This window comes from Rhinopithecus roxellana, chromosome 5 (assembly GCF_007565055.1).
Source record: "Rhinopithecus roxellana isolate Shanxi Qingling chromosome 5, ASM756505v1, whole genome shotgun sequence".
Lineage (NCBI taxonomy): Eukaryota > Metazoa > Chordata > Mammalia > Primates > Cercopithecidae > Rhinopithecus > Rhinopithecus roxellana.
In genome coordinates this window covers 107,949,693-107,972,391 of record NC_044553.1, presented here as the reverse complement: position 1 = coordinate 107,972,391, position 22,699 = coordinate 107,949,693, and the positions used below count along the sequence as shown (strand labels likewise).

The 22,699-nt window shown below is 39.2% G+C and overlaps 1 protein-coding gene across 1 annotated transcript in view; it reads left to right on the top strand.

Annotated features, from left to right (window-relative positions):
- LOC104670008 (stabilizer of axonemal microtubules 2-like) overlaps window positions 1-22,699 on the top strand; it is a 38,396-nt gene that overhangs the window by 2,922 nt on the left and 12,775 nt on the right. The window contains exons 2-3 of the mRNA XM_030929839.1: window positions 4,980-5,159; window positions 17,183-17,385. Of these exons, the coding sequence (XP_030785699.1) occupies window positions 4,980-5,159; window positions 17,183-17,385 (383 nt within the window). The remainder of the gene's footprint in view (window positions 1-4,979; window positions 5,160-17,182; window positions 17,386-22,699) is intronic.

Sequence of the window (22,699 nt, the reverse complement as noted above, 5' to 3'; positions counted from 1 at the left end):
AGATGGTTGTAGATGTGTGGTATTATTTCTGAGGGCTCTGTTCTTTTCCGTTGGTCTATCTCTCTGTTTGGTACCAGTAGCATGGTGTTTTGGTTGCTGTAGCCTTGTAGTATAGTTTGAAGTCAGGTAGTGTGATGCCTCCAGCTTTGTTCTTTTTGTTTAGGATTGTCTTGGCAATGTGAGCTCTTTTTTTGTTCCATATGAACTTTAAAGTAGTTTTTTCCAATTCTGTGAAGAAAGTCATTGGTAGCTTGATGGGGTGGCATTGAATCTATAAATTACCTTGGGTAGTATGGCCATTTTCATGATATTGATTCTTCCTATCCATGAGCATGGAATGTTCTTCCATTTGTTTGTGTCCTCTTTTATTTCATTGAGCAGTTTGTAGTTCTCCTTGAAGAGGTCCTTCACATCCCTTATAAGTTGGTTTCCTGGGTATTTTATACTCTTTGTAGTAATTGTGAATGGGAGTTTACTCATGATTTGGCTCTCTGTTTATCTGTTACTGGTGTATAGGAGAGCTTGTGATTTTTGCACATTTATTTTGTATCCTGAGACTTTACTGAAGTTGCTTATCAGCTTAAGGAGATTTTGGGCTGAGATGACGGGGTTTTCTAAATATACAATCACATCATCTGCAAACAGGGACAATTTAACTTCCTCTTTTCCTAATTGAATACCCTTTATTTCTTTCTCTTGCCTGATTTCCCTGGCCAGAACTTCCAACACTATGTTGAATAGGAGTGGTGAGAGAGGGCATCCCTGTCTTATGCCAGTTTTCAAAAGGAATGATTCCAGTTTTTGCCCATTCAGTATGATATTGGCTGTGGGTTTGTCATAAATAGCTCTTATTATTTTGAGATACGTTCCATCAATACCTAGTTTATTGAGAGTTTTTAGCATGAAAGAGTGTTGAATTTTGTCAAAGGCCTTTTCTGCATCTATTGAGATAATCATGTGGCTTTTGTCATTGGTTCTGTTTATGTGATGGATTACCTTTATTGATTTGCATATGTTGAACCAGCCTTGCATCCCAGGGATGAAGCCCACTTGATTATGGTAGATAAGCTTTTTGATGTGCTGCTGGATTCGGTTTGCCAGTATTTTATTGAGGATTTTGCATTGATGTTCATCAGGGATATTGGTCTAAAATTCTCTTTTTTTGTTGTGGCTCTGCCAGGTTTTGGTATCAGGATGATGCTGGCTTCATACAATGAGTTAGGGAGGATTCTCTGTTTTTCTGTTGATTGGAATAGTTTCAGAAGGAATGGTACCAGCTCCTCATTGTACCTCTGATAGAATTCAGCTATGAATCCATCTAGTCCTGGACGTTTTTTGGTTGGTAGGCTATTAATTATTGCCTCAATGTCAGAGCCTGTTATTGGGCTATTCAGAGATTCACCTTCTTCCTGGTTTAGTCTTGGGAGGGTGTGTGTGTCCAGGAATTTATCCATTTCTTCTAGGTTTTCTAGTTTATTTGCATAGAGGTGTTTATAGTATTATCTGATGATAGTTGGTATTTCTGTGGGATCTGTGGTGATATCCCCTTTATCATTGTTCTTTGCATCTATTTGATTCTTCTCTCCTTTCTTCTTTACTAGCCTTGCTAGCAGTCTATCAATTTTGTTGATCTTTTCGAAAAACCACCTCCTGGATTCATTGATTTTTTTAAAGGGTTTTTTGTGTCTCTATCTCCTTCAGTTCTGCTCTGATCTTAATTATTTCTTGCCTTCTGCTAGCTTTTGAATTTGTTTGCTCTTGCTTCTCTAGTTCTTTTAATTGTGATGTTAGGGTAGTCGATTTTAGATCTTTCCTGCTTTCTCTTGTGGACATTTAATGCTGTAAATTTCCCTCTACACACTGCTTTAAATGTGTTCCAGAGATTCTGGTACGTTGTGTCTTTATTCTCATTGGTTTCAAAGAACATCTTTATTTCTGTTTTAATTTCATTATTTACCTAGTAGTCGTTCAGGAGCAGGTTGTTCAGTTTCCATGTAGTTGTACGGTTTTGAGTGAGTTTCTTAATCCTGAGTTCTAATTTGATTGCACTGTGGTCTGAGAGACTGTTGTGATTTCTGTTTTTCACATTTGCTGAGGAATGCTTTACTTCCAACTATGTGGTCAATTTTGGAATAAGTGTGATGCAGTGCTGAGAAGAATGTGTATTCTGTTGACTTGGGGTGGAGAGTTCTGTGGATATCTATTAGGTCCACTTGGTGCAGAGCTGAGTTCAAGTCCTGGATATCCTTGTTAACCTTCTGTCTTGTTGATCTGTCTAAAATATTGACAGTGGGGTATTAAAGTCTCCAATTATTATTGTGCAGGAGTCTAACTCTCTTTGTAGGTCCCTAAGGACTTGCTTTATGAATCTGGGTGCTCCTGTATTAAGTGCATATATATTTAGGATAGTTAGCTCTTCTTGTTGAATTGATCCCTTTACCAGTATGTAATGGTCGTCTTTGTCTCTTTTGATCTTTGTTGGTTTAACGTCTGTTTTATCAGCGACTAGGATTGCAACCCCTCCTTGTTTTTGCTTTCCATTTGCTTAATAGACCTTCCTCCATCCCTTTCTTTTGAGCATATGTGTGTCTCTGCATATGAGATGGGTCTCCTGAATACAGCACACTGATGGGTCTTGATTCTTTATCCAATTTGCCAGTCTGCATCTTTTAATTGGGGCATTTAGCCCATTTACATTTAAGGTTAATATTGTTATGTGTGAATTTGATCCTGTCATTATAATGTTAGCTGGTTATTTTGCCCATTAGTTGATGCAGGTTCTTCCCAGCATCAATGGTCTTTACAATTTGGCATGTTTTTGCAGTGGCTGGTACCAGTTGTTCCTTTCCATGTTTAGTGCCTCCTTCAGGAGCTCTTGTAAGGCAGGCCTGGTGGTGACAAAATCTTTCAACATTTGCTTATCTGTAAAGGATTTTATTTCTCCTTCACTATGAAGCTTAGTTTGGCTGGATATGAAATTCTTGGTTGAAAATTCTTTTCTATAAGTATGTTGAATATTGGCCCCCACTCTCTTCTGGCTTGTAGAGTTTCTGCCAAGAGATCTGCTATTAGTCTGATGGGCTTCCCTTTGTCGGTAACCTGACCTTTCTCTCTGGCTGCCCTTAACATTTTTTCCTTCATTTCAACCTTGGTGAATCTGACAATTATATGTCTTGGGTTTGCTCTTCTCAAGGAGTATCTTTGTGGTGTTCTCTGTATTTTCTGAATTTGAATGTTGGCCTGCCTTGCTAGGTTGGGGAAGTTCTCCTGGATAATATCCTGCATAGTGTTTTCCAACTTGGTTCCATTCTCCCTGTCACTTTCAGGTACCCCAACCAAACGTAGATTTGGTCTTTTCACATAGTCCCATATTTCTTGAAGGCTTTGTTTGATTCTTTTTACTCTTTTTTCTCTAAACTTCTCTGCTCACTTTATGTCATTAATTTGATCTTCAATCACTGATACCTTTTCTTCTACTTGATTGAATCGGCTACTGAAGCTTGTGCATGTGTCACATAGTTCTCGTGCCATGGTTTTCAGCTCCATCAGATCGTTTAAGGTCTTCTCTACACTGTTTATTCTAGTTAGCCATTTGTCTAATCTTTTTTCTAGGTTTTTGTCTTCCTTGTGATGGGTTCAAACATCCTCCTTTAGCTCGGAGAAGTGTGTTATTACCGACCTTCTGAAGCCTACTTCTGTCAACTTGTCAAAATCATTCTCCATCCAGCTTTGTTCCGTTACTGGCAAGGAGCCGCCATCCTTTGGAGGAGAAGAGGCGCTCTGGTTTTTAGAATTTTCAGCTTTTCTGCTCTGGTTTGTCCCCATCTTTGTGGTTTTATCTACCTGTGGTCTTTGATGCTGGTGACCTTCAGGTGGGATTTTGGGGTGGATGTCCTTTTTGTTGCTGTTGATGCTATTCCTTTCTGTTTGTTAGTTTTCCTTCTAAGAGTCAGGTCCCTCAGCTTCAGGTCTGTTGGAGTTTGCTGGAGTTCACTCCAGACCCTGTTTGCCTGGGTATCACCAGTGGAGGCTCAGTTGGAAATGCAGAAATCACCATCTTCTGTGTCGATCATGCTGCGAGCTGCAGAGTGGAGCTGTTCCTATTCTACCATCTTGGAACAGAAAACCCTGAGCATACTATTCTACAATCTGGGTTTTTACTATTTACAATCTTACCATCTTCCAGTGAACATGCATAAAAGCCACCCTCATTCTTTTAAATAACTGTATTCTATTAGCTTATATGATATATTGGTCAAGATTCTTAGTTATGGATAACATAATCTTCTCTGGTTAGTTTAGGCAAAAAGGAATTTATTAAGGAATATATATATATATATATATCACTTGGAAGAACTTAAGAAATCATTTTCAAAATAAGCTTCCAGGAAAAACTTCCAAAAATTTTACCACAGAACAGGACTGACAAGGGAGCCGCTGCCTCTGCCACAATCAGAAAATTGCAGCAGAGCTGTAGACTCCAGAATCACTCATCTCTTCCAAGGTCAAGAAGCTGCCAAGTTAGGAAACCAGCTTGCAAATCAAGATGCCACCTAACAACTTCTAACTCCAATCTCTTGTTGCCTCTATTACATTCCATGCAAGCAAAATAAATGTTGTGCCTTGACTCTCTCCTTATGTAGCTCTGTTCTGAGTCAAAGTATCAAGTGAATACATGTAGTAGGTGAAACCTAAATTGTATGTGGAACCTTCCTGCAAGAGCATGAGAAATTCCCTATTAGCTTTTCAGCTTCTATAGTGTAACAAGACACTAAATTGTTATGAGACACTTAATTGCTGTGCTTCCACCACGTAGAGATAGACCATTATTGATAGATTGTTTTTATAGAGGAAAAAGTTTTTTTTCAGTAAAGCTCTAGAATTTAGAAATTGTGAGTTTATTGGTGGTCTCTGATTAAAATGCAATTACAACACAAAATGTTTTTTAAAGTTAATCTTTCAGTTTATTTTTTGCACAGGCGACATCATTGTCCACATGGAACCACAAGGATTTATGAAAATTCTGGGATGTTTTGCCCTACAACTGAGTATTTGGAAAAATATCCTATGTATGACAATGTTCTTCCAACTCAAAGTCTTAAACCCAAGCAAGAAATTCGAGCATGCCGTGTTAAAATGGAAGGAATAACTACATTTAAGTAAATATTTAGTAACTATTTGCTTTACTTATTTTTCTCCCAACTCTTCTGCTGTCAATAAATTTTTCTAGCTATTTAAATTACTGTTTCATTGATTTAAGTTGAACCAATCTAATAGGCAAGAGACTAGTTAAGTCACAGCTTGAAAAAAAACAGAAAAATGAGAATTAGGTTGACAAAGTGTGAGAAGAAAAAAGGGATATAAGAAGTTCTATTTTTTTTTAACTTCCTAAAATATCTAATATTTGTCTGCTTTCCACTGTCACCACCACCTACAGCAGGGTGTCCAATCTTTTGGCTTCCCTGGGCCACATTGGAAGAATTGTCTTGGGCCGCACATCAAATCCAATAACACCAACCATAGCTGATGAGCAAAAAAAAAAAAAAAAAATCACAAGAAAATCTCATAATGTTTTAAGAAAGTTTACAAATTTGTGTTGGACTTCATTCAAAGCCGTCCTGGGCCGCATGCAGCCCATAGGCTGCAGGTTGGACAAGCTTGACCTAGAGGAATGCAGTCGCTTTCTAAGTATAATATCTGAATCTACTCTAGTTTTTGCAGTTTGATCTGTTTTCAATACTTCAGCCTTCCCAAATGCAAACCAAATCCTATCACTTTTCTGCTTAAAATACTCTTAAACTTTCCCATTGTGTTTAACACAAACCAGAATCCTTATCAAAACCATGTGGAGGCATGGTTTGCTCACTACTTAATTCTCTAATTCATTTTCACTGTAGTGCCCTTTTCACTTTTATGCTCCATCCCATGGGCCATTTTTTATTTATTTGGAAAGTGCCAGGTTTCCTTGTCTCAGGGTCTTCCAAGATACTATTTTCCCTACCTGCAATTTTCCTTCCCTCTCTTAGCTAATGCTCATTCAATCTGCAGATCTCAACTAAATTGTCACTTGAGTAAGCCTTCTCTGACACTTCATCCAGTTTTCAGATTAGGTAAAATTCTTCTATGTAATCTCCCAAAGCACCTTCCTGTTATTTATCGTTAGGTTGGTTTCAGTGTTTCATGAAAGCAGGAACTAAGTCTATTGTTATCTCAGCATTCTATTTTTAGAAAACTAATACAATGCCTACTAGCACATAGTAGGTACCCAATATTTGTTCAGTGAGTGATGAAAAAAAATCCTCTTAAATCTGTACTTTTCATTTGAACTTACCTTTTTTGATTTCTCAAATTTTTGTCAGTTAGGTGGGTTAAGTATATTTACTCATTATTTTATTTGAACTGTTAATGTATATACTATATTCAAGGTACAATCCTAGTGTTAAGTATAAAAATTCCAATAAGTTTGTGAACCCCAAATATCTGAGATAGGTCTCAGTTAATTTAGGAAGTTTATTTTGCCAAGGTTGAGGGTGCGTGCTGGTGACACAGCCTCAGGAGGTCCCAATAATATGTGCCCAAGGTGGTCAGAGCACAGTTTGGTTTTATACGTTTTAGGGAGACACACGTCAATCAACATATATGTTAGATGAATATTGGTTCGTTCCAGAAGGGCGGAACAAATTCGAAACTGGGAGTGAGCTTGCAGGTCATAGGTAGATAAGAGACAAATGGTTGCATTCTTTTGAGTTTCTGATGAGCTTCTCCAAAGGAAGCAATCAGATATGCATTTATCTCAGTGAGCAGAGGGGTGACTATGAATAGAATGGGAGACAGGTTTGTCCTAAGGAGTTCCCAGCTTCACTTTTCCCCTTAGCTTAGTGATTTCGGGGCCCCAAGATTTATTTTCCTTTCACAAGTTGAAGTTCCTGCTTTCGAGGAACTCAGACATCATATTTCTATAATTTAGAGTTTTAAAAATGCTCTGTAATAGCTTTAGATTTTGATGTTAGCCATTTTCATTTCATTTCAGATGCAGCTCATTCTTATATAGCAAAGGTGGAGACTTTTAAACTTTTAGTCTAATATTTCTATTTTTAACATTTCAGGCATTCCTTGCAGTAATAATACTTTGGTGACTCTAGTTACTTGTGTAGGTGTATGGCTCTTCCACAGATGGAAGATTTTACTTAGTCCTCAGATTTTGGTATGCAGTAGTGTCATCTAGAAGTGTTACAATTGCAGATTCCAGATCTCCATCTAAAAGAGCCAGTAGATAATAGAGTGGGTCTCAGGAAACTGCGTTTTTAACCAGCATTGCTAGTGATTCTGTTGCCACTGATTCAGTGCAGTAGGTCAGGAACTGGACTGCTCACTGAGGATGACATGGAACATAAAACAGAGATGGTCTTTGCTTTACTGTTGTTTATAGTGTTGTGGGAAAGTCCAGATATGAAAATATCAGATAAATAACTAAGATAATTATGGATTATAATAAGTGAGATGAATAAATTGAACAACTGGTTGAGACTGATTAAATGGGAATGGCTCTTTGTCTTCATTTTAATTTATTAATATTTATTTCTTGATGCTTTAATGGTTCATATTAGAGATTTAAAATAAATTTTACAATATTTGTATTTATTGAACAGAGATTATGCTTTTAACCAGTTCTAAGTGTAGCAATTAAGAAAATTTAACCTGGGGGCGGAGCAAGATGGCCGAATAGGAACAACTCCAGTCTCCAACTCCCAGCGCGAGCGACACAGAAGACCGGTGATTTCTGCATTTTCAACTGAGGTACTGGGGTCATCTCACTAGGGAGTGCCGGACAATCGGTGCTGGTCAGCTGCTGCAGCCTGACCAGCGAGAGCTGAAGCAGGGCGAGGCATCGCCTCACCTGGAAGCGCAAGGGGGAAGGGGATCCGTTTTCCTAGCCAGGGGAACTGAGACACACAACACCTGGAAAATCGGGTAACTCCCACCCCAATACTGCGCTGTAAGCATACAGGCATTCCAGGAGAATATATCCCACACCTGGCCGGGAGGGTCCCACGCCCACGAAGCCTCCCTCACTGCTAACACAGCAGTCTGCCGCGATCTATCCGCAAGGCAGCAGCGAGGCTGGGGGAGGGGCGCCCGCCATTGCTGAGGCTTAAGTAGGTAAACAAACCCGCTGGGAAGCTCGAACTGGGTGGAGCTCACAGCAGCTCAAGGAAGCCTGCCTGTCTCTGTAGTCTCCACCTCTGGGGACAGCGCACAGCTGAAGACCAACAGGGGAAGTAGCGGGAGCCGGTGCAGACGCGAACGACTCTGTCTGACAGCTTTGGGGAGAGCCGCGGATCTCCCAACGCAGAGGTTGAGATCTGAGAACGGACAGACTGCCTGCTCAGGTGTGTCCCTGACCCCTGAGTAGCCTAGCTGGGAGAAATCCCCCACTAGGGGCAGTCTGACACCCCACACCTCACAGGGTGGAGTACACCCCTGAGAGGACACTTCCAAAGGAAGAATCAGACAGGTACACTCGCTGTTCAGCAATATTCTATCTTCGGCAACCTCTGCTGCTGATACCCAGGCAAACAGGGTCTGGAGTGGACCTCAAGCAATCTCCAACAGACCAACAGACAGTCCTTCTGACTGTCAGAAGGAAAACTATCAAACAGGAAGGACACCTATACCAAAACCCCATCAGTTCGTCACCACCATCAAAGACCAGAGACAGATAAAACCACAAAGATGGGGAAGAAGCAGGGCAGAAAAGCTGGAAATTCAAAAAATAAGAGCGCATCTCCCCCTGCAAAGGAGCGCAGCCCATCACCAGCAACGGATCAAAGCTGGTCAGAGAATGACTTGGACGAGAGGAGAGAAGAAGGCTTCAGTCCATCAAACTTATCAGAGCTAAAGGAGGAATTACGTACCCAGCGCAAAGAAACTAAAAATCTTGAAAAAAGAGTGGAAGAATTGACAGCTAGACTCATTAATGCAGAGAAGATCATAAACGAAATGACAGAGATGAAAACCATGACACGAGAAATACGTGACAAATGCACAAGCTTCAGTAACCGACTCGATCAACTGGAAGAAAGAGTATCAGCGATTGAAGATCGAATGAATGAAATGAAGCGAGAAGAGAAACCAAAAGAAAAAAGAAGAAAAAGAAATGAGCAAAGCCTGCAAGAAGTATGGGATTACGTAAAAAGACCAAATCTACGTCTGATTGGGGTGCCTGAAAGTGAGGGGGAAAATGGAACCAAGTTGGAAAACACTCTTCAGGATATCATCCAGGAGAACTTCCCCAACCTAGTAGGGCAGGCCAACATTCAAATTCAGGAAATACAGAGAACGCCACAAAGATACTCCTCGAGAAGAGCAACTCCAAGACACATAATTGCCAGATTCACCAAAGTTGAAATGAAGGAAAAAATCTTAAGGGCAGCCAGAGAGAAAGGTCGGGTCACCCACAAAGGGAAGCCCATCAGACTAACAGCAGATCTCTCGGCAGAAACTCTACAAGCCAGAAGAGAGTGGGGGCCAATATTCAACGTTCTTAAAGAAAAGAATTTTCAACCCAGAATTTCATATCCAGCCAAACTAAGTTTCATAAGTGAAGGAGAAATAAAATCCTTTACAGATAAGCAAATGCTTAGAGATTTTGTCACCACCAGGCCTGCCTTACAAGAGACCCTGAAGGAAGCCCTAAACATGGAAAGGAACAACCGGTACCAGCCATCGCAAAAACTTGGCAAAATGTAAAGACCATCGAGGCTAGGAAGAAACTGCATCAACTAACGAGCAAAATAACCAGTTAATATCATAATGGCAGGATCAAGTTCACACATAACAATATTAACCTTAAATGTTAATGGACTAAATGCTCCAATGAAAAGACACAGACTGGCAAACTGGATAAAGAGTCAAGACCCATCAGTCTGCTGTATTCAGGAGACCCATCTCACATGCAGAGACATACATAGGCTCAAAATAAAGGGATGGAGGAAGATCTACCAAGCAAATGGAGAACAAAAAAAAGCAGGGGTTGCAATCCTAGTCTCTGATAAAACAGACTTTAAACCATCAAAGATCAAAAGAGACAAAGAAGGCCATTACATAATGGTAAAGGGATCAATTCAACAGGAAGAGCTAACTCTCCTAAATATATATGCACCCAATACAGGAGCACCCAGATTCATAAAGCAAGTCCTTAGAGACTTACAAAGAGACTTAGACTCCCATACAATAATAATGGGGGACTTCAACACTCCGCTGTCAACATTAGACAGATCAACGAGACAGAAAGTTAACAAGGATATCCAGGAATTGAACTCATCTCTGCACCAAGCGGACCTAATAGACATCTATAGAACTCTCCACCCCAAATCAACAGAATATACATTCTTCTCAGCACCACATCGCACTTATTCCAAAATTGACCACATAATTGGAAGTAAAGCACTCCTCAGCAAATGTAAAAGAACAGAAATTATAACAAACTGTCTCTCAGACCACAGTGCAATCAAACTAGAACTCAGGACTAAGAAACTCAATCAAAACCGCTCAACTACATGGAAACTGAACAACCTGCTCCTGAATGACTACTGGGTACATAACGAAATGAAAGCGGAAATAAAGATGTTCTTTGAAACCAATGAGAACAAAGATACAACATACCAGAATCTCTGGGACACATTTAAAGCAGTGTGTAGAGGGAAATTTATAGCACTAAATGCCCACAAGAGAAAGCAGGAAAGATCTAAAATTGACACTCTAACATCACAATTAAAAGAACTAGAGAGACAAGAGCAATCACATTCAAAAGCTAGCAGAAGGCAAGAAATAACTAAGATCAGAGCAGAACTGAAGGAGATAGAGACACAAAAAACCCTCCAAAAAATCAATGAATCCAGGAGTTGGTTTTTTGAAAAGATCAACAAAATTGACAGACCGCTAGCAAGGCTAATAAAGAAAAAAAGAGAGAGGAATCAAATAGATGCAATAAAAAATGATAAAGGGGATATCACCACTGACCCCACAGAAATACAAACTACCATCAGAGAATACTATAAACGCCTCTACGCAAATCAACTAGAAAATCTAGAAGAAATGGATAATTTCCTGGACACTTACACTCTCCCAAGGCTAAACCAGGAAGAAGTTGAATCCCTGAATAGACCAATAGCAGGCTCTGAAATTGAGGCAACAATTAATAGCCTACCCACCAAAAAAAGTCCAGGACCAGATGGATTCACAGCTGAATTCTACCAGAGGTACAAGGAGGAGCTGGTACCATTCCTTCTGAAACTATTCCAATCAATAGAAAAAGAGGGAATCCTCCCTAACTCATTTTATGAGGCCAACATCATCCTGATACCAAAGCCTGGCAGAGACACAACAAAAAAAGAGAATTTTAGACCAATATCCCTGATGAACATTGATGCAAAAATCCTCAATAAAATACTGGCAAACCGGATTCAGCAGCACATCAAAAAGCTTATCCACCATGATCAAGTGGGCTTCATCCCTGGGATGCAAGGCTGGTTCAACATTCGCAAATCAATAAACGTAATCCAGCATATAAACAGAACCAAAGACAAGAACCACATGATTGTCTCAATAGATGCAGAAAAGGCTTTTGACAAAATTCAACAGCCCTTCATGCTAAAAACGCTCAATAAATTCGGTATTGATGGAACGTACCTCAAAATAATAAGAGCTATTTATGACAAACCCACAGCTAATATCATACTGAATGGGCAAAAACTGGAAAAATTCCCTTTGAAAACTGGCACAAGACAGGGATGCCCTCTCTCACCACTCCTATTCAACATAGTGTTGGAAGTTCTGGCTAGGGCAATCAGGCAAGAGAAAGAAATCAAGGGTATCCAGTTAGGAAAAGAAGAAGTCAAATTGTCCCTGTTTGCAGATGACATGATTGTATATTTAGAAAACCCCATCGTCTCAGCCCAAAATCTCCTTAAGCTGATAAGCAACTTCAGCAAAGTCTCAGGATACAAAATTAATGTGCAAAAATCACAAGCATTCTTATACACCAGCAACAGACAAGCAGAGAGCCAAATCAGGAATGAACTTCCATTCACAATTGCTTCAAAGAGAATAAAATACCTAGGAATCCAGCTTACAAGGGATGTAAAGGACCTCTTCAAGGAGAACTACAAACCACTGCTCAGTGAAATCAAAGAGGACACAAACAAATGGAAGAACATACCATGCTCATGGATAGGAAGAATCAATATCGTGAAAATGGCCATACTCCCCAAGGTTATTTATAGATTCAATGCCATCCCCATCAAGCTACCAATGACTTTCTTCACAGAATTGGAAAAAACTGCTTTAAAGTTCATATGGAACCAAAAAAGAGCCCGCATTGCCAAGACAATCCTAAGTCAAAAGGACAAAGCTGGAGGCGTCACGCTACCTGACTTCAAACTATACTACAAGGCTACAGTAACCAAAACAGCATGGTACTGGTACCAAAACAGAGATATAGACCAATGGAACAGAACAGAGTCCTCAGAAATAATACCGCACATCTACAGCCATCTGATCTTTGACAAACCTGAGAGAAACAAGAAATGGGGAAAGGATTCCCTATTTAATAAATGGTGCTGGGAAAATTGGCTAGCCATAAGTAGAAAGCTGAAACTGGATCCTTTCCTTACCCCTTATACGAAGATTAATTCAAGATGGATTAGAGACTTAAATGTTAGACCTAATACCATAAAAACCCTAGAAGAAAATCTAGGTAGTACCATTCAGGACATAGGCATGGGCAAGGACTTCATGTCTAAAACACCAAAAGCAACGGCAGCAAAAGCCATAATTGACAAATGGGATCTAATTAAACTAAAGAGCTTTTGCACAGCAAAAGAAACTACCATCAGAGTGAACAGGCAACCTACAGAATGGGAGAAAATTTTTGCAACCTACTCATCTGACAAAGGGCTAATATCCAGAATCTACAAAGAACTCAAACAAATATACGAGAAAAAAACAAACAACCCCATCAAAAAGTGGGGAAAGGATATGAACAGACATTTCTCAAAAGAAGATATTCATACAGCCAACAGACACATGAAAAAATGCTCATCATCACTGGCCATCAGAGAAATGCAAATCAAAACCACAATGAGATACCATCTCACACCAGTTAGAATGGCAATCATTAAGAAGTCAGGAAACAACAGGTGTTGGAGAGGATGTGGAGAAATAGGAACACTTTTACACTGTTGGTGGGATTGTAAACTAGTTCAACCATTATGGAAAAGAGTATGGCAATTCCTCAAGGATCTAGAACTAGATGTACCATATGACCCAGCCATCCCACTACTGGGTATATACCCAAAGGATTATAAATTAGTCTACTACAAAGACACATGTACACGTATGTTTATTGCGGCACTATTCACAATAGCAAAGACTTGGAATCAACCCAAATGTCCATCTGTGACAGACTGGATTAAGAAAATGTGGCACATATACACCATGGAATACTATGCAGCCATAAAAAAGGATGAGTTTGCGTCCTTTGTAGGGACATGGATGCAGCTGGAAACCATCATTCTTAGCAAACTATCACAAGAAGAGAAAACCAAACACCGCATGTTCTCACTCATAGGTGGGAACTGAACAATGAGATCACTTGGACTCGGGAAGGGGAACATCACACACTGGGGTCTATCATGGGGAGGGGGGAGGGGGGAGGGGGGAGGAGGGAGGGATTGCATTGGGGAGTTATACATGATATAAATGATGAATTGATGGGTGCTGACGAGTTGATGGGTGCAGCACACCAACATGGCATAAGTATACATATGTAACAAACCTGCACGTTATGCACATGTACCCTAGAACTTAAAGTATAATAAAAAAAAAAAAAAAAAAAAAAAAAAAAGAAAATTTAACCTGCCATATCTTTCTTTTAAAAGGCAGTTGCTTTTCAATTCTGGATTTCCCCTGTTGACTTATTCAAGTAAGCCTTAATAGTTAAAAAAGAGAAAAAAAGAAAAAAAGAAAGTCCCAAAGTCCAAAATGCCAATAAAACTAAAATATTCATTTCTTAAATTGTCATCTCTTCACTTAGTAAGACATTGGATCTGTACTTTCTATTTTCACTGGGAAACTAGCAGTATTTCTAAGAGTCATAATCTAGGAGCTTGAAACTCTTACTTGACTCCCTCATGTTGACTGTGGTGACTGTGCAGTAGAAAGTGGATTTATCTGTACAAACAAAAAAGCATTCTGTACATTTGTATAGTACAGGAAGTGACTGTGTAAAGAGGTGTCTGAACTTGTACAAGATTTTGGATCCTTTATAGCAGTACAGTTGTAGCTCACTTAGATGACTGCCAGAGTTGGCAGGAAGCCTGCCCTGAAGGAGTAGGATTCTAGACACATCAAATGTTTTAGGATATATCAGATGAATAAGACTGCATTCACCCTCTACTACTACTCCATAGAAAGCGGCTTTGGGTTTGGAGGTATACTTTCTAACACTTAACTAGTCTAACCGGAGAAACTGAGAGTTCTAAGCTTTTGCTTTGCTTTTCTCTTCCTGATTCTCTCACTTCCTGACTGCATTTTAGCCTATTCCCCTCTAGCTTGTATTTAGGAAGAGCGAAGAACAACTCACATGTCTTGAGAAGCAGAGGTATGTGATTTCTACTACTCTTCATTCGTTAAATAAAAAAATTATTAAGCATTTATTAAGCATCAAGCACTATACTAGACACCTGGGATATAGTGGTGACCAAAAGCAGTCATGATCTCTGTGCTGACAGATGTTGCAACCTATTAGAGATGGCAATCAAAAACATTACTCAAATAAGTCTAAAATTACAACAATGATGAAATCTATGAAGGAAAGGCACAGGTATCTTGACAGCCAGAATAAGAGTTTGACTTTATCAGGGGAATAAGAAAAATGAGTCAAAACCTGAAGGATGTTAAATTAACTGGATTAAGAGGGGGAAGGAAATGCATTTCAAGCAGAGAGAGAGAGAGTAGCATGTAGCAGGAAGGAGCGTGTTAGGGAGAAAATTATCAAAGAGGGCCAGCTGGAACAGAGAAAGCAAGAGGAAGCACAGTGAGAGTTGAGGCTAGTGAAGGAGGCCAGGCAGAGCCTTTAAGCCATGTTCAGTGTTGTCTATGTCTTTACAGTAATACGTCATGAAGGTTTCTTTTTTTTTTTTTTTTTTTTGGTGGAGGGTGCAGTAGGGGAGGAAGGGAGTTAAGGAAGAGGCCAGGGAGATGAGGGCAAGAATGACCTGATCAGATTTACTTGGGAAAGAATTACTTCAGGTACCATGTGAAGAAAAGATTGGAGGGAGATCTAGAGTGGATGTGGGTAAATGAGTTTAGGAAGCTATTAAAGTGATTCAAATGAGCTATTGTAAAAACTTTGCATATTATGGTAGTGGCAGATGTGGAAAAATGTGGTTAGATTTGAGAGAGATTTATGAGGCAAAATTGACAGTAGTTGATGATGGACTAGATAGGGGAGAGAATTGAGGTATGAAGGGTGAGTCCTAGATTTCTGACTATGCATCTGAAGCGATGGTGATAGCGTTCACTTAAATAGAGAACAAGCAAAAAGGACCACATTTATTAAGGGGAAATAACGAGTTGATTTGGGACATACTAAGTTTTGAGTTGCCATTGAATATCCAAGAGACCATCGTAGATACTGGTATGGAGCTCAGAGAAGAGGTCTAAGCTGAGATGTAAATTTGAGGGTTATTTCAATCTAGGTAGTAATCGAAGCTGTGGGAGTAGAAGAGTTATCCTCAGGAGTGAACAGTGGATGAAAAGAAGAATGTGTAGGTAGGTCCAAGTCTTGAGGAATGCTAACATGTATTTAATGACTGAGTAAAGGTAGATGAAGTTGCATAGGAGACTGGCAAAAGATAATCAGGAAGTCAGGAAGAGAACGTTTCCTAGAAATAGACAGTGTGGACAATAATGTCAATTACTGTTGGAGAGGTCAAGTAAGATGAGGACTAAAAATGTTCGATGAATTTAATCACAATGAAGACATGGTGAACCTTAGAGCTGTATTAGGGAAGTGGCAGTCCTGGAAACCAGATTGAAATGGATTGGAGTGGGTGAGAAAACAGTTAATTAGTCTAAGAAGTTATGTTGTGAATAGAAGAAGAATTCCGTGAGGGTTTCGGGTTTCTTCGGGGAACTTACAGACATACGCAGCAAATATTGATTAATACAAGATAGTTTAATCACAAAATGAGTGATGTGCCAATAGAGTCCAGAAGAAAAAAGCAATCCATGAAGTCTTAGGGTAGTAACAGTAGTGGCTACCATATTGATCTTACTGTGTACCAAGGAGTCTTAAAAGCGTGTGTGTATATCCTTAAAAACAACTATGTGAGATAGAAGATATTATTGTGCCCTATGATATATAAAGAAACTGGGGCATAAACAGTTAATGAAGTTATCCAAGGTCTTGCAGCTAGTAAATGACAGAGCCAGGATTTGGACGTAGGCAGTCTGATCAGTCTAAATTTGTGTTCTTCTCTATTCCTCAGTTTTTACCTCAGTGTCTGCAGTACTACCTCTGTCACATAATGTTATATAGCGCCCAGGTTGGCTGCATTACCAGCTGGGAGATCCAAAGATGAGGAACACTTATATCCGTAATCTGAATGTGATTTATGTCTAAAAACTAGAGTTACTAATCATCTAACAATAAGCGAGAAAACGGCATTAATTCAAAAAGAAGAAAGTATGCCAAAATAGTTTGCTGGAGACTTTAGGATGAATAAGGACTTTGTCAAAGTGGACTCAGGGGGAATATATTTTTTAAACTTTTCAGGTTTAGTAAATTTTACCTGAAATTTCCTTCCAGGTTAGAAAAAAAATCAATTACTTGAGGATATTATTTACTGAAGATCCAATTAACTGACATTAATTAAAAATTAATGATGTTTTAAAAACTAGAATTTTTGATATATTTACTTTTCTCAAGATATTTAGTCACTGGATAGGACTTTATAAGAAATTCAGTTACTTCTTTCAAGTAGTTTATCAACTATTGCCATTTTAATATCTTCTCAGACTTTTCAAGGAAAAAAAGCCTTGACATTTTCCATATTTCATTGAAATAATTAGAAATAAAAGAACTTGTGAGGCTATGTTTCAAATTTATATATTTCAGGTCGGATTATCGTCCTTATGAAATAGTTAAACAGCCTCGCCATGTGCCAGAAGAATATAAACCAAAACAAGGGAAGATTGATCTTGGTACTACCTACAAACGGGATTTTAATTCATACAAAGTGGAGCCTGTGGCAATAGTCCGGCCTTTGGAGAGACAACAAGTTAAAAAAGGAAAGTTGGACACTGTCCCAACTTCTAAAGGTAACTTGCCATTTCAAAAATGAAGGAGCCAAAAAACTAAAACTTACTTCCAGCTTTAACATCTAATATCAAATTATAATTTTGGTGCGCTGCCAAACTTAGACTCCATGGCTTGGGAAAGAACATTTCTCTCTTTGGCAGAATAGTATTGTATAGTAACAAAAGAGAATAGACCATTTGTCTGATTGAGAGGGAAAATATCCAGATTTCCCATCCAAATTCATCTACTTTGTTAGTTCTCTCTGTTTCAAAACATGAAAAACAAGGGATGCCATTAAACAAGCATTATGTCACGTTTGTCACTTCATGTCACATTTAGTTGGCATTGTTCTTTTCTTCCCATCCTAGAAAGAGTTGAAATTCTACTGAGAGTATTGGGATCTTTGAGGTCGAATAAATAGCAATGCTATTCTCCATTCATGTCCTGAACCAACCTATAAAGCAAAAGAGTTACCAGATGGAGAAGCAAAATGTTACTTTTACACTGATAAAGGACAAAATAGAGAAGAATGAAGCTTTCATCTGTAAGCAGGCGATTCCTGATACTGAACCTCAGAATTAGATAGGCTTATCTACCCCATGATAGACAGTGCTAGACTGCCACATAGGGGTCCTGCTCCTCTAAGAATTCTGGGATGGTGGAAGGGTGAGAATACTTTCTCTTTACAGGCAACTGACTTAGAGGCATAGGAGTTGGGCCATGTATGTTTTTCTTTCCAAACATGTGTTTTTGTTGTTGTTATTGAGACAGAGTCTCGCTCTGTTGCCCAGGCTGGAGTGCAATGGCGGGATCTTGGCTCACTGCAACCTCGCCTCCCGGGTTAAAGTGATTCTCCCACCTCAGCCTCCCAAGTAGCTGGGATTACAGGTGCATGCCACCACGCCCAGCTATTTTTTTTGTATTTTTAGTAGAGATGGGGTTTCACCATGTTGGCCAGGCTGGTCACCAACTCCTGACCTCAAGTGATCCACCCACCTCAGCCTCCCAAAGTGCTGGGATCAAAGGCATGAGCCACCACACCTGGCCCCAAAACCTGGGACGGGGTCTTTGTTTTTAAACAAGCTATTTTTGAGGAATGAGGTCTTTGTTTTTTAAACAGGCTATTTTTTTTTTTTTTTTTTTTTTGAGATGGAGTCTCTGTTGCCCAGGCTAGAATGCAGTGGCACAATCTTGGCTCACTGCAACCTCTGTCTCCTGGGTTCAAGCAATCCACCTGCCTCAGCCTCCTGAGTAGTTGGGATTACAGGCACCCGCCACCACACCTGGCTAATTTTTTTTTAGACGGAGTCTCACTCTGTTACCTAGGCTGGAGTGCAATGGCTCAATCTTGGCTCACTGCAACCTCTGCCTCCCGGTTCAAGCGATTGTCCTGCCTCAGCCTCCTGAGTAGCTGGGATTACAGGTGCATACCACCACACCCGGCTAATTTTTGTGTTTTTAGTAGGGATGGGGTTTCACCATGTTGGTCAGGCTGGTCTCGAACTCCTGACCTTGTGATCCACCCGCCTCAGCCTCCCAAAGTGTTGGGATTACAGGCATGAGCCACCACACCCGGCCACTAATTTTTGTACTTTTAGTAGAGACGGGGTTTCACCATATTGGCCAGACTGGTCTCAAACTCCTGATCTCAAGTGATCCTGACCTCAAGGGAGCCTTGGCCTCCCAAAGTACTGGGATTACAGGTGTGAGCCACCGCACCCGGTGTAAAATTAGGCTATTTTGGGCCTATTTTAATTTTAATTTTTGATAGTAGATATTATTTTTATATCTTTTATCAATGTAATTACATGTCTAGGATTACATTATTTCCATTGGTTATGTAAAATAGCTGAATAGGTAGGTCCTAATATAAAACACTTTTGTAAGAATGATACCATCAATAATCAAAGTAATGATTTATACTTTAGGTAATAGCTAAATGCATACTTTTTCTTTAAATTTCATGCCTACCCATTCAACGGGTAAGTAAAATGCAGAATATCAATATACTTTCATATATCAGCCCACTCATTGGGGAGGTCAAAAACAATGTTCTTTCTGTTTTTTAAATCTTTGAGCACATAACATGCTACACAAAGAACAAATTGTGAAGACTATGTGAATGGTGAAGAAGTATATTATAATTAAATGTAGCATATAGTAATTGCTGATATATAGATATGCATAAGAGAAAATGTACTGTGCAAAATTTGACATAAAGCATAATTTATGAAAATGATTATATTTGGTCTTTGTTTTTTATTTTTATTTTTATTTTTCAGACAGAGTCTCGCTCTGTCGCCCAGGCTGGAGTGCAGTGGCATGATCTCGGCTCACTGCAACCTCTGCCTCCCAGGTTCAAGTGATTCTCCTGCCTCAGCCTCCTGAGTAGCTGGGATTACAGGTGCACACTACCACACCCAGCTAATTTTTGTGTTTTAATAGAGATGGGGTTTCACAATGTTGGTCAGGCTGGTCTCGAACTCCTGACCTCATGATCTGCCCTCCTTGGCCTCCCAAAGTGCTGGGATTACAGGCGTGAGCCACTATATTTGATCTTTTATACAACCATAGTAAGATTTTCTTTTTTTTCTACAAGATCCATAAGAAATATATCAGTAATACTGAGGTCCCCTGATGCTGGGAACATGTATACACAACACACACACACACACACTTATACCAACATTAGTAGCTTTCCATGACTTGGGTTTCCTGTAGATTCTCATTCTTCTGCTCCTATGGTTATAGTTCAAGGGTAAGGAATTTTGAGTTCCTCTGGTATTCTCTCTACTGAACTTTCTTAGTCAGCAAAGATGATATATTGTGTTTCAGGTTTTCAGGCATGAGACAGCAAAAATACTAAGGGCCAAGGCTGTACTTCCACACTCTGTATGATTGTACTGCAGGTTTTGTAGATAACCTATTTAAGGACAATTCTGCAGCTGAAGAGAAGTCACAATGGGAAGATACTCTCACTGTCCTCTCAGAGTTAGACAGGAGGCAAGAAAGAAATGGGATATGAGAAAAAAAAAATCGTGCAAAATGGTAAACAGGACAACATTTAGATTCTGGAGGTGTGGCATTACGAAACTGGTGACTCCTCAACAAAAATGTTTTTTCCCCCAGCAGTCTCAACTTAGAAATTTATTTATATTAAAATGTAGATCATAAAATAGGTCATTATTTGATTTGATAAACGTGTTATAGAGATTACCCTGCTCTATGCTAGACGTTGTAGGGAATACAGAGATCTGGATTGTAGCATATTTGTTGGCATTTAGAAACTTTACAATTGATAGCCAAGAAGGTAAAAAATCTGTACATTAAAAACTATAAAACACTGATGAAAGACATTGAAGAAGACATAAGTAAATGGAAAGATATCCTGTGTTCATGGATTGGAAGAATTGATATTGTTGAAATGTTCATATGATCCAAAGCAATCAATAGAACCAATGAAATCTCTATCAAATTTCCAATGGCATTTTTCACAGAAATAGAAAAAATTCTAAAATTCATGTGGAGTCACGAAAGACCCTGATTAGCCAAAGCAATCTTGAGAAAGAAGGGCAAGTTTCAGGCATCACACTTCGTGATTTCAAATTATATTACAAAACTACAGTAACCAAAATAATACATAGTACTGGCATAAAAATAGACGTATAGATCAATGAAACAGAATAGAAAACCCAGAATAAACCCAAGCATATTACAGCCAGCTAATTTTTGTCAAGGGTGCCAAGAATACACAGTGGAGAAACAATAGTCTTTTCAATAAATAGTGTTGGCTTGCATGCACATAGGCCACAGACCCTATGAAGCAGCTACACAATTGAGACTACAAAGCAACTAGCTAACACTATGTATGACAGAGACAAAACTCCACATATCTATCTATATCTATATGTATATCTATATAGATAGATAAATAGATTTTTGAGATGGAGTCTTGGTCTGTCACCCAAGCTAGAGTGCAGTGGCACGATCTCAGCTAACTGCAACCTCTGCCACCCAGGTTCAAGCAATTCTCCTGGCTCAGCCTCCTGAGAAGCTGGGACTACAGGCACCCGCCACCATGCCCAGCTAATTTTTGTATTTTTAGTAGAGACAGGGTTTTACCATATTGGTCAGGCTGGTCTTGAATTCCTGACTTCAGGTGATCCGCCTGCCTCAGCCTCCCAAAGTGCTGGCATTACAGGCATGAGCCACCATGCCCAGCCCCCACATATCAATATTAATCTTGAATGTAAATGGCCTAAATGCTCTACTTAAAAGACCCAGAGTGGCAAACTGGGTTAAAAAAAAAAAAAAAAAACCATCCTTCTGCTATCTTTGAGAGACCATCTCATATGCAGTGACACCCATAGGCTCAAAGTAGAAGATGGAGAAAGATCCACCACACAAATAGAAAACAAAAAAAGCAGGAGTTGTTGTTTTTGTATCAAAATTGACTTGAAACCAACAACAATAGAAAGGGGCAAAGAAGGGCATTATTTACATCATAATAAAGAGTGCAATTCAATGAGAACACCTAACTATCCTGAATGTATTATATATGCACTCAGATTTATAAAACAAATGTTTCTAGACCTAAGAAAAGACTTTGACAGTCACACAAAAACAGTGAGAGACTTCAACACCCCACTTACAGCATTAGACAGATCATCAAAACAGAAAACAGAGAAATTCTGAATTTAAATTCAACACTTGACCAATTGGAACTAACAGACATCTACAGAATACTCCACCTAACAATCCCAGAATATACATTCTTCTCATTTGCACACGGAATTATCCTAAGTTTGACCACATTCTCAGTCATAAAGCAAGTCTCAATAAATTGAAAAACATTGAAATAATACAAAGCATCTTCTCAGACCACAGTAGAATAAAAATAGAAATCAGTACCAAGAGGAAATCTAAAACCCCATTGTCTCAGCCCAAAAATCTCCTTAAGCTGATAAGCAACTTCAGCAAAGTCTCAGAATACAAAATCGATGTGCAAAAATCACAAGCATTCTTATACACCAGTAACAGACAGAGAGCCAAATTATGAATGAACTCCCATTCACAATAGCTTCAAAGAGAATAAAATACCTAGGAATCAAACTTACAAGGTATGTAACGGACCTCTTCAAGGAGAACTACAAAACACTGCTCAGGAAATAAAAGAGGACACAAACAAATGGAAGAACATACCATGCTCATGGATAGGAAGAATAAATATTGTTAAAATGACCATACTGCCCACGGTAATTTATAGATTCAATGCCATCCCCATTAAGCTACCAATGACTGTCTTCACAGAATTGGGAAAAACTGCTTTAAAGT